At 36.2% G+C, this 13,487-nt stretch overlaps 1 protein-coding gene across 1 annotated transcript; it reads left to right on the forward strand.

Moving 5' to 3' along the window:
- Window positions 1-447: 447 nt before the first annotated feature.
- Window positions 448-12,573, forward strand: LOC108726965 (uncharacterized; the record flags this gene model as incomplete). The annotated part of the gene is made up of 3 exons (XM_018454825.1): window positions 448-575; window positions 11,074-11,242; window positions 11,873-12,573. Coding segments are annotated over 3 exons (389 nt in total), but the record flags the coding sequence as incomplete, so codon positions are not given.
- Between the last annotated feature and the right edge of the window lie 914 nt (window positions 12,574-13,487).

Below are 13,487 nucleotides of genomic sequence, written 5' to 3' on the forward strand. Positions count from 1 at the left end.
CTGTCTGACATTTGCATGAAATAAGGATTTTAAGCGTAGACGTAATTCCGTACTCGGATTCGTGAATTTAATCCAGGCAAGAGTTACGCGCCCTCGTTTACTAAGGGAGAAACGTACAGCGACGTAAGGAGAAAAACACGAAATATTTCTTCCCCTTACTCCCGTGTAATGTAATATTTAATTACACGACCATAACTTATTACAGCACCTAACTGTTCTCTTCCGCCAGCAATAGTCATGATAATAAGTCACCCTTACATATGTAGCAATAGCTATATAACAATCTGTACTTTAAAGTTCCTGCAGTCTTCTCTCTCTCTCTCTCTCTCTCTCTCTCTCTCTCTCTCTCTCTCTCTCTCCCGTCAAGCACAAATGTATTCGCGACAGTTTAGAATAAATCGGATATAAAAAATTATTCGTATAAAAAGACACATTTTTACTTTTCAGAGCCAAAAACCGAGATTTTAGGTGCGCCGGAACTGTTCATCAATCGAGGTAGCACCATCAATCTCACGTGCGTCGTCTTGCAGAGTCCAGAACCACCCGCCTACATTTTCTGGAATCACAACGATGCGGTAAGTTCGATCTATCTCCCGATTCATTATTATTCGTATTTTTATAGTAATCGTACTGTTAGGAGAATTGATTTGAGAAACATTCTGAGCTTAAGCGCGCATCATTTACGCGAAACGAATAATACACAGACGATGCAATATCGCACGATTAGCAAGACCTAGATATATTACTGACGTGCGCGATTCTGGCCAACGTTGACTTTGCACACGGATAATTAATGATGATCCCACTTCCCGAGATATATTCTAATATTACGGAAGGCAACACGTCGAATAAGTTTCTGCTTCGCCGCCGCGAGACCAAGTTTCCGCGAAATGAAATTTTCAGCTGAAACTTCCGTCTTTCTTCGTCTTGTTTATTGCGCACACAGTTGTTTGAGATTATTATGTCGTTGCTACTATTGTTATTATTACATCCTAAGAATTTTTTGAAAATTAACTTTTTACAAATGGCAGTTCGAAATAAATACATAATGTTCTAACTATTTATATCTTATTGTTAGATAAGAGAATTAAGTTTCATTTTCTCCTTTAATTAAAATAATCTATCGCATCAGACTTTTTAATTACGAGAAAATTCCTTTATTAAATGATTATTTTATTAATAATGTATAAAAATGTAATATAATGTCTGTAAAAAAGTATAGGAGACATTTAGGCTTAATTATAAAAATTACAAAACTTTAATTTAAAAAAATAAAATTTATAATTTAAAAGAAATCTCTTATTTTTGATAAAAAATATACTTATAGGAAAAATGGTAAAGTTCTCTTTTAGAACGAAACTTATCTGTTAAAAATTGATTATTTCGTTCTTTTCGATCAGTATAATTTCGAGAATCCTTGATAATACGACTAGCAGAAATTTCAAATGTCTGTATCTGAGAAATCTACCTCTCGCGAATTTTACTGCGAAGTAATAGTAGCGAAGAGATGCGTGATAAATGGCCGTACAGGCGTCGGCGAAGGTCGTCCCTAATTAGGTACTTCGCTTGGAACTCCAGGAAGTCGAACAGTTCCGATTAGAGCACTGATAGAGGACGGTAGGCGCACTTAACCACCTGCTGTCATACAAGAATGTTGAGCAGCTTGAAACGTTTCCGTAGCTTAGAATTAATCGAGTGGTATTTGCATCTTTCCGACTGAAATATTTTCGTCACAGTCTCGACCATCAAAGAAAGAGATAATAGACAATATTTATCCGTTCGTATAATAAGAGTATTCTCAGAGTGTTTGCGCGGTATTTATTACAATTAATATATCATACAGATCGCACACACGAGTTTATGGTTAAGCCAACCAAAAATAATATCTAAAAACTCGAATTTAAACTCTTAGGCCGGTATTCATAGTCAGATCTTATATTCAAGACCGTCTTAAGTACAGTCTTAAGAAGTCGTGAACCAATCAGAAGGCCGTATTAGCATCTTAAGACATTACTTAAGACGATTTTGAAATAAGAACGGACTATGAATACCGCCCTTAAAATATGTTGTAACATGCAAATATTCTGCTAAAAATTTTCTTTTTCTATAAAAAAAATGTTTTTGATATTTCCGTTTAAAATGACGAAACACTAATGAAACCTAAATAAGTCAATAAATTATCAAATACGAATTAATTATCAAACTGAAAAATATATTTTATTATTTTCCTATTTTAATATTTATTTGTAATGAAATCTCTTATCGGCAGCCTTTATTAATATTCTGGAACTTAGGATTTTTACGACATATCTTTCTGTAGTTTTTAGCACGATAACAAAGTTTTTCTGGCGGATGAATTAAGTATGTGCGCGCGTACAAAGGGGATCATAAAACATTCCGACGGTGGCGGCGACTGTTTGCGAACGGCTGACCGACCAATAAATTTTGATAATGTCCTGGTTGGCTGGCTCGCCGCTAAATCGTGAGAGTCGCGGCAAAATTGGTAACGGCACTCAGGAGGTTCCATTAGGCGCATTAAGCCCTGACCGAGAGCTTTGGGACTCGCTTGGGTACGTAGAAACAACGTTCGCTCGCAAGCCTTAAAGAGAACTCCGTCGTGCGTGACTAACGCGTGCAGCCTCGAAGGAGGTTCTGAACCGTAAATGAGCCGAGAGGGACTCCCTAATTTCTCAGATATCATTCTGTCAGTTCCTTCGTCCTTTATCGTGATGTACTATGGAAGATATTGATAATACCCCGTGCGAATAGCGAGAGCCAGATTTATCAGCACAGTGTTAAACAGAGTAATGTTGACTTCATGCATAAATGTAATTGATACGATTCTCTCGGAACATTTCGTATCAATGTGTATTCTCGCAGCGCTTTGTATATGTAGACTCTTGTTATCTTATTGTAATTGATATCGAATGTGATAAAACAAGTTCAGAAGAGCTGTATTATGTCGCATTTCCCAATTGAAATAATATCGTTGAAATAGTTTTACGAGAATCCCTGTACGAGTACACACACACACACACACACACACACACACACACACACACAAACACACACTTTCGTTTTATCTTGACTACTTTTCACTTTGCACTTGCATGGAGGATTACTCGTGTGGATTTCCGCGAAAGCTTCCTTAGTCCAACAGACCAAAGTGTGTCTCTAGATCATCCTCTTTAAATATTTCGTCAGCGCTTCCGATACTTTTGGCAAAGAGACCTCATAAGAAATTACATAGAAGTTCCCATAGGATCGATTAAAGGACAGGCAACTTATAGCGCTACTCATATCCATAACCGCGATTTTGCACGCTCATAATGATTCATGCGCTCGGGGAGGATGTTATGATGGCCTTCGGATATGATGTACGCGGTTGCTACGACCGATAAGGAACGGGAGGAACAACCCTTAGGAATCGTCTCGGGGGAACTGACTGAAATTCTCTCTCCCGATAATAAAGTCGCCCCGATCGATTCACCGCAACGCGAAACATTTTCCGGCCGCAAGGAATCTACCAGAGCCACCCGGGCGCGTTTGCTTTCACGCTCCGATACACCTTATCCCTTTGATTTTGATTGAATTTCATGCTCGCGTCTATTGCGGCTACCTTGTAGCGACGCGCTGTTACTTATAGGTGTACGATGAAAACGCGATACGATATTAAAATATCTCTACATCTTAAAGATACTCCAAGTTTTAAAAACGCGCGAATAATATTTGGACATTATGCTAAAATTCAGTGAGGAAAAAATTTGGTTTCGAAAATTCGATAAAAGTAAAGAAAAATTGATCGTTTCGTTAAAAATTTAATATATTTGTCACATATAATTTCTTAATTAGGATTAATAACATTTAACTGTCATACAGTAATAAATCTATATGCACACACAGTCGATGTATTGCGCGTTATTTGTATTTATCTAATTTTGTTTCTATTGACTCTGTGCATTTTCATTCAAATCAGTCGAGAGTAAATTGATTTATTTTAAAAATATTATATTATGAAATAGTTAAACAAAATAACATATTCCATCTTATTTATACCTATGTCGCTCATGGAAATTTGCCAAAAGAAAAGAGAGTGAGGATTAAATGCCGCTGCCAAATCGATTTTCGCGATTTGGCAGCAACATTTATTACAAGGACAGGAATAAAAGCATGTTTTACAGATCTGTGGTTACAGTTCGGATGAATGAAAGCACGAGTATATTAATGCCCGTGAACAAAAATCGCAGTAATTAAAAATCAATATTGCATAAGCCGAGAGGGTAACCACTTAATGTAATCGTGGAACAGAGTCCTCGAAATCATTATAAAAAATTCATATGAAATCTCTATGTACCTATAATCCGATAATTACATATGCAACCACGAGAAATTATTGTATAATATTAAATAAAATCGTATATTTTACCAAATGACTTAGTAGTGAAAAAAATTATTTGTAATCATATGAAATCATGTAATCTGTGGGACAATATTTCAGCTAGTGGTTACCCCCTCGGCATAGGCCGTAGCTCGCTCAAACTTTTTTCGTTTATACGATCTTGACCGACATGTCCAAAGACATAAAGAGTGATGTGACTCATCGGTGATGTGTTAACTTTATTGTCGCACGTATCAATCTTTCGAGGCGACTCGCGAAAAAAGCATATTCCGCCGTCTGAATATAGGAGAGCCCTCGTTACCATCAAAACAGAGCCGTAAGGCGTGTAAGACAAACAACAATGGATTTATGTATACTCGTAAAAGTTATTTTGCGTTTATCCGCAGCCATTTGCCGCATGACGCACATACATGGGCGCCTCATTTTCGTGCAAATACATCCGAATCAACTATAATCTTTATTTTGTTTACTCACGTACGAAATGAAAGTGTCCCTTCACGCTGAATCGCTTTTATTTACGACCGTCTGCATGTCTGTTACTGTCCGGGTACCGATAAAAAGTTAATAGCAAGTCGTTAAAATGCAATCGTGTTATGTTCGTACGTGATACGTACCTCGAACAGAATATATTTTTTCTAGCTTTTTTGTAAAATAAATTCCTCTTATGCAGCAATTTTAAGAGAACGAGGGAAGCGAGGTAATTGGCAATTTAAAAAGAACGCACATATAATATAGGTGGTACAAAGAAAACAAATTAACTTAACGAATTGCTAGTGTATGTGCTAATCGAGTCAAATCGCATTTATTATTAACCCTGGATTGACATAATTGCTGCGAGTTAATTAGTGAATATTTAGTTGAAAATCGATGTTATGTACGGCACTGGAAATAAGACTCGAGCACACATTAACGAAAAACTTGAAATTTTCTCACAGTTTTCCTTGCTGAGAATAACGTCGGTAGACAGGCATTAATTATACAAGAACCACGATTACGCAGCTTCAAACATTTTCTGTGAGAAATCGAGAGACTATTCTGCCTAGACGGGAGATAACAAACTTATTATTTCAACGTGAATGTGAAGCGTCGAGCATAAAATTTGAATAAATGAAAGAATAATACGTTGGTGACCTTATATTTGTGACAGTACGCGGTCCTGTTTTTCTAAATCTTTATTCGACTCGTACGAAGATTTGTATTTTACTACATACGATATTTATTATCATTAGATATAACATTAACATTATCTATTATTATATATATCAGATAATATGCGAAGCATAATGAGATTACAATGAAACAATAATTAAAAGATTTTTCTGAAATTGTTTTTCATTGTACGCGCAACGTGAGTACTTAAACAGATGAGATTTTGTCTTCAGAGTGCTTCGTGGCATATAAGATGCAATTTTCTAGGATTTTCCACCATAGAAAACCTAAAGTAAAATTAGGGAAAAGGATAAACGCCGAGTATATTGCGCGAGCCAAATACAGACTCTGTAATTTTCAGTAATTTTCCAAGATTCGGGCGAACGAGAGCGTGCACACAGAAATGTACCTTTGAGATGCTGAAAAGTATCTACAGTACCCGTAGAGATTCTTGCAGTTACCCAACGAATATTGAATGATACGCCTAACCGGATGGAACGATCTATGTTGCATTCGATTAAACGGTTTGGTTGGTCAGCAGTGAAACTCGTGTCACATCGAATGTATATATAGTATTGAATATATCTCACGGTAAACACGTCAGGATCCCGGTGATACACCAACGATATCACGATGCCATACTGTAGAATACAGTACGTCGCTTTTTGGAAACATTTTGCCGCGCTCGACATACAGCTGGATGCTCGCCATCTCGAGGAATAACGAAATCCTGAAATAACAGCCGATTTCAACGTAACAACTGGCAACTTTATTTCTCGGCAAGAGGCACAGCCGAACGGTGTGAAGAAAATTCGCCTGAGAGAGCTTTGGATTGAAAGTTGAATTTATCAAAGCAAACGAAATGGCAAATGATGACATAAGAACGACATGGAGATAAACAGAAACGATGAATGTCGCAAAGAGGAATATGGACTAGAAATAAATATTTAATAAATCATAATTTAATTCTTGTATGTAATTAGTTATTATAAGATTAGATTTAATTCTCTTTTGATTTTCGACAATTCGAAATTTTCAGAGAGGCAAAACTGATTATAGTGTACATCATGTAAAATGAAAGTCATATACTAGATAACTACCAGAAGGAATTAAGCAAAATACATTAAATCTCGTTGGTTAAATCAGTGAAAAATTCGAAAAATGGCCAAAGCAAAAACAGCAGTTGCGATAATAGGTATGCGAATTGGCGTCGTTTCATTTTCCATACCTATGCAATATACCTGCGGACGACATCACCGTATTGTAATTTTGCTTAATCCACTTGTATTTTATACGCAGAAATATATGTATATTTAAATTCATATAATTTGCCTACGATGTCAATCGATTTATTAATGTATTAACAAATTAATATTTCGTGCAAATTCATTAAAAACTTATACATTACGCAATGTGCGGCTACATGTGTAATATGACTAGTGCATTCAACCGCTTTGTTAATAATTTCAATACGTTTTCAGCAATCACACGACGATAATCTGCGCTATCCGACAAAGCAGTCGATTTTGTCGTTTTGCAATATTCTACCACATGGTATACGATCGGCGATAAGAACTAAAATAGACTATTAAAGTGCTAAGTTGAAACGACATTTAATAAATGATGGAAGGAAAAGAGAAAGAAAATGTGCGAACAAACATAAGAAAAGGGTAAACTAAGTGTAGAACAAAGAACGCCGTTATCAAATACGCGAACGAAAACTGATAAGACAAAGTACTAAACCGTAAAGAAGCGGAAGAGAAGAAAACGGACCATTTCAACGGACCATTGAGCCCAAGATGTTCCGTTTAAGTCGACCAGCAATCTTGTAGAATGCCAATTTCCAGTAAGAACATGTAATGAGGTTGACGAAACTCTCTCTCATCTTCATTTGCCTCTTTATCCCCTCGTGCAAACTTCCGTATGCGTCTTTAAAACTTGAGAAAATTACAAATTCTAAGACAAAATTATTTGACTCACTAAGCTAAGCTCTCTCACTGCTGATAATATCAAATAAATTTACAATGAATTTGTAGATTGAATGAGTCTTGTGCCAGCAGTCTTTAATTTCTTACGACATTTTTATACAAATTGTGAGTTTTTTACATTTTGAATTTCTTTAAATAAATAAATAAGAAAGTTTGCATTTTTTAATTTGATATTGATGAGAAATGTTAGTCTTAATTGAATTCTTATCGTATTAATTTCGTTTCATGTATAATTTTCATTCAATTTTAATAATAAAAATTTGTGTTATGTAATACACTAACACGTATTAATAATTGAAAATTATATAAAATATAATCGCCTTTTATCAAAGAAAAAGAGAAAGAGAGAGAGAAAAAAAAAGTAAAAGAGAGTTGGAATATTATAATAAAATTTTGTAACTGACAGAACAAAAAATGTAAATATTCAGTTTAAATGTAACGTTCATTTATTTCAAATCGATTTACAGTCACGAGAGTTAATCGGTGAGTAATTGGTCGCTATTTTAATTCAATTGTCAATGCAGAGTCAGCACTTTATACGATTAATGAACTGAAAATTGGATATTATTTATCCATCCTGATGATCGAGTAGAATTAAATAAAAATCAATTCAATTCGAAACACATCGTTTGCCCGAGTAATTACAAGAACATCGTTTACAATAATAATTCGCGCGTATCGTGAACGTGAGTAACATAGAAAACGGCAACGCAGCACATTAAACATTCAATACACATATATTCATATATCACAAAATATTTAAGAGCGATCATGCTCGGTTCATCGTTCGCATAACCTGCGTTACAAAAAACGTACAAACTTCCTACGGATGAATCGTAAAAGTTTAATGAATTCCTGAAACGTAAGTTTACATTTGTGTTACGTAAGTTTGAGAAAACAACTTTGTCGGTGTTGTTTAATTTTGTGCTTGTGTATAGAGGAGCACAAGCAGCTGAAGAGACGAACGCCCTTCGAAACATTAATTTACGAGTTACCGGCGGATTATAAAAACCCAACGTCGAGCTCCCGTTTCATATAGGATAAGGAAAGTTCAGCTCTCAGAAGCGTAAGCGGCAGAAGAGCATGTCATGAATGCATGTGTCTGAGTACGCCGGCATTATTGCGCCTCGTATATATGTATACGGCCGGATTAACTATGGACTTTCCAACGAAAGTTTCGCATATTATTCTGCGTTAGACCGCAACACGCGGTTTAGATAACGGAACGGAAGGAAGCAGTGCAGCGCCGCGGTGCTTATCAAACTCGCGGCGGGCGGCGTGGCGCGGCGCGCGGCCGCTAACTTTCGTCCGATTAATCGCACGCTTTGAGACTATGGAACGATGGGAGATAAACAGCTTGGCGACCGATATTGTATACTCTTATCCTCGGGATTTGATACCGCGCAGGAAATGCAGCAATCCGGAAAGATTAAATTTTCTCGAGTACTTACAGCTTATATTTACACACTTAATGAAAGAAACTTCAAAAAAGTATTTTGTTCTTCTCAGAATGAAACAATTACGCTTTGTATGCAATCATTTAGATTTGCTCTTTTTTCTGAATGAAAAAAATCTGAGCGTACAATATAATATCAGAACCTGTGCATCGAGAAGTAAATAATGGTAAAGCAATGAGACTCTTTAATAGAATTCTTTTGTACTACATTAATTAATGCATGTACTGACATGTAATTATTTTAATTCTATTATTCATAACATAATGTGTTATTCATACGGATATAGGATACCTGATTTAAATTATTTTTAATAATTTCTATTATATAAGTTGTCACTGCCATTATTCAATATGTCGTTAATTTAACTAAAATAATGGAATTAATAATTTGATTAAAAAATATATTAAATTTGACTCACACAAATTTAAGTTTATTATTTATTAAGTGCATACATCAATATGAACTTTGTTTACTTTAAAACTAACCACAGAAATGGATTGAATTATATTTTGATATACATGGAAGTTAAAAATAACAAAATGCTATTTTTTACTTAAGGAATTGATTTATCTATTGCTCCTTTATCTAATAATATAACAATTTTAAATTCTTTTGTTTATTGAATTATAAAGAAGATATCGTATTTTAGCAAAAAATTTTAAATTTGAAATATTAAAAAATGATTTCTATGAAAGTACAGCGTGCAAGAGAAATTAAATTAATGATTATTGATTTTTCATTTGACATTTCTTTTTACCAAGATAATTCTGATGACGTCCGAATTTTTTAATACCGAAATATAGCCAAGAAGCAAATATCCAACATGTTGTCAAGGATGCTCTACAATTCTCAATCCCTTAAGAAGGCTTACGTACCTCTCAGACGAAGGTACACTGTCGTAAGGTTCCTGCGGATTATTTATTTAAAAATCCTTTTTAGCTCTCGCGACGTTTTCTGCTCTTTATTCCTTTCATTCGCGTATACCGAATGTTGGATTCTACCAACCTCGTGTTAAAGCGACACTCGCAAGCGTTGTCAAGTGGAACAGACATAGGATAAACACGACGCGCGTTCGTCGGGGTCTTGAGACGAGTGCACTACGAGCATTTGGACGTTGCAGCCAATTTTCCAGCGTAAATGTGCAGGCTTAAATAACATTCGTGAAATGTTTTGATTATTCTAACAGTCTAAGTATTCTTTGCATGCGAGAAACATTAACCTTTTGTTAAACAACAAAGTGTAAGTTTATTTTTCATAATAAAAAATGTGTCAGGTTTTACTTTTGCAACAAGAGAGAATTACAGAAATAATTCTTTCATTTTCTTCAATATTTTCTAAGCACTTTTAGGCTTCGGTCTTATTTCAAATAAATTTATTTAAAATATATATTTTAAATAAAAAAAATTAAAAAGTAATTTAGTATTTGTTATTTTAAATAACTTTTCCTGACCTATTTCTTATTTAATAATTTAAATAATTTCTTGTGACCTATTTCTTATTTAATATTTTAAATAAGTTCTTGGAACCTATTTTATATTTTTTATTTCAAATAAGTCGTATCAGTTATTTTACCGAACCCTGTTAAGAAAATTGACGCATCTACCAATAATTCGAGGGAATAATTAAAAATTATAAAAAGCTGAACAATAAACTGAGATCCATTATCGAAAATTTGATCCTGGAATAATATTTATCTTGAAAAATATTCTCGGGGCATAAGTCGCCGGCGAGGTAATTTGCACCGAACGTCGGGGCAAACCCCTCTCGTATCACTAAACGTCGTGGGATATACTTTACAATCTCTTTCAATCTTATACGCGTTAAAAATTTTCATTAAAAGAGGGATATTTCTTTTAACGATATGGATATTTTTTCTACCCTCGTCCGTGCTCTCCGCGAACCGAAATGGAGTCCTTCTACGAGCTTGTCTCCACGCTTATCGTCTTCACAGGAGCTGCCTAATAAAAATTGTATCGGACATTAGCTAGCCGGTTCGCTTCCATCTTCACTGTGATTTAATTCTCATCCACTCGGAGAGACGCTACCTTGTTTCAGAACGATCGCCCGATCTCTGTTCTAGATAATCAGCTACGACTCGAGCAGAGGCGGCGTCTCCGTGGTCACGGAGAAGGGTGACAGCACGACGAGTTTCCTCTTGGTGCAAGAAGCGAAGCCGTCGGACTCGGGACGGTACACTTGTAACCCCAGTAATGCTCAACCGAAATCGATCACTGTACACGTACTCAACGGTGAGTAATCGATGATACAAAGACGATGCGCCAACTTCTTGTCAGCTCGTGATTAACAACGATCGTGTATATTAAAAACAGAACATCGAATAACATTGGAAGCATAAACTTCTGAGAAATCTTATCTAAATTTTATGGTGAATAAGGTGCTACAGATTTATTAAGAAATATTTTATCTCTGTTTTTTTTATTTGACTAATTTGTGATTTTTCGTTAGTATCTTGTGGCAATTGTTGCACATTGTTGCAAATTTTTAATTTTTAACGTGAATACTGTAATTATCGTTAATTCATCATAGACGTAAGCTATTTTACGATTTTATGATGACTATTTATATACAGCTTATCTTTTAATATAAAATATTAATTCAATATCTCTCTAAGACTGTTTGATGGTCATGTGACTCATCTAGGATTGATAAATTCTCTTTTTGGAATGGAAGAGTGCATTTTACCAAGGAGAAAAACCGCGCCAATTACGGAAAATAATTAGCTAAATTGCATTCCATTTCGGCTGGACAACAAAAAAGATAATGTGAAAAGAAAGGAGAGTAGAAGAATAGAAAACGGCGAGCGAGAATGCCAAGCGCCGCGAGTCTTCAGAAAATTTAAGTGTTGCACTCTGTTTCAGGAGAGTATCCCGCGGCAATGCAGCACGGCGGTCAGGCCAAACAACCGAGGCTGTACTCTCTTCTGCTCTGCCTGTGTCTGCTACTTTACTAATTGCTCCATTCCATCGCGCATTTTCGAAGGGAGAAATCAGAAGACGCTTTCCAGAAAGCGAAGAAAAAGAGAGAGAACGAAAGAACGAGTGAATGAGAATGTATGAAAGAGAGAGAGAGAGAGAAAGAGAGAGAGAGAGAGGTATTTCCGTCACGAGTTGTGCGAACATGGAAGTGCCCAGGTGTCATGGAAGCCACAGCGAGATACGTGCGACGATGTGCATCCGACGGAGACGCTTTTGACTGTGCACCGGAACGATGAACTCTTTCGCAACGACGCGCCGTTTGTCGATGCAACCGAGCGACGACGACGTGTCCGGAAGGGCAGCGCGACGACTACAGGATGATGCTTTTAACAATGAGACCGCGCGCGATTCGGAATTGCGAATATACAATAATACAATACAATACATGTAAGAGAAATCACGAAATTCCTATATGTAATAACCGTCGATGAACAATCGGTTTTATTATAACAATAGGTTGCTTATTCATAAATAAAATCATAAATTTGACCGAAAACATGGATAAGTATCATTATTCGTTGACTAAAGCATAATTCCATATTCATAAAACTGAATAAAGTGCAATTGAAATTATTATTCAAGATGTCGCCGAAATCACGCGTTTTCACATCGAATTCATTTAAACATTCTGATAATCCTCTAACGATCCTCAATTTAAAATTCTCTTCAAGTTCTTGAAAGCATTGGAACGTAATTTTCACTTGACTCATTTTGTATTTCGTCCAAGAACATCGAATTCCGAATCGTTCACAACTTAGAGATCTTCGAAACAATCGACTCTCTTTTCGGTACGACTGCCAATACTTCTGGTTCGAGAAAAACGTGAATCTTCTAGGACATCTTGTACACACCGCAAATAATGAAGAGTGAAATGTATAACATGTGTTCAAGCAAAAAACGATTGAGAATATGGAGAAGAGGATACTGGATACGCGTCTCCAGTGCTTGTTTTTCTCTCCGCGATTATTTCGAATATACTCGAAACGTCTGCCGACTCATGGACTTTCTCATTGTCAGCTGACAAGACTAGCGGCGAGTGCATCGAGGACGAGAGAATCTGAGAGAACGAATCGTTGCCATGCAACAGTAGCGGCTTTGACCAAGTATACGCTTCGAAATTCGCGCCTGTGTGGCCATCGGTTACTACGACCAGTGTGCACCTCTGTATACCGCGATACACCGATTCTTCCTTGGCGGCATGCACAAGGAACCTTTTGTCGATCCTCCAGAGTCAGTCTCGTGTTCCAATATTGACGCCGCATTTCCGGCCACTAAAGAGCGAACGGCGAAATCTCGAATTTCTACGCCGGAAGGTATTGCGGAGCCTAGGCGATTACCGCGTAATCGGATCACGCGTCTTGGCTCTTTTCTTATTGTTTTTTTTTTACCGCATGGCATTTTAAAATCAATTAGTGAGCGATAAAACTTGTACAACACGCGACTATCGATCGACGACAAGTAGCGATTTTCAGATTACCTATTTCTTGGATTTGTCTCG

Source organism: Mycetomoellerius zeteki, unplaced genomic scaffold, assembly GCF_001594055.1.
Source record: "Mycetomoellerius zeteki isolate Tzet28-1 unplaced genomic scaffold, Tzet1.0 scaffold46, whole genome shotgun sequence".
Lineage (NCBI taxonomy): Eukaryota > Metazoa > Arthropoda > Insecta > Hymenoptera > Formicidae > Mycetomoellerius > Mycetomoellerius zeteki.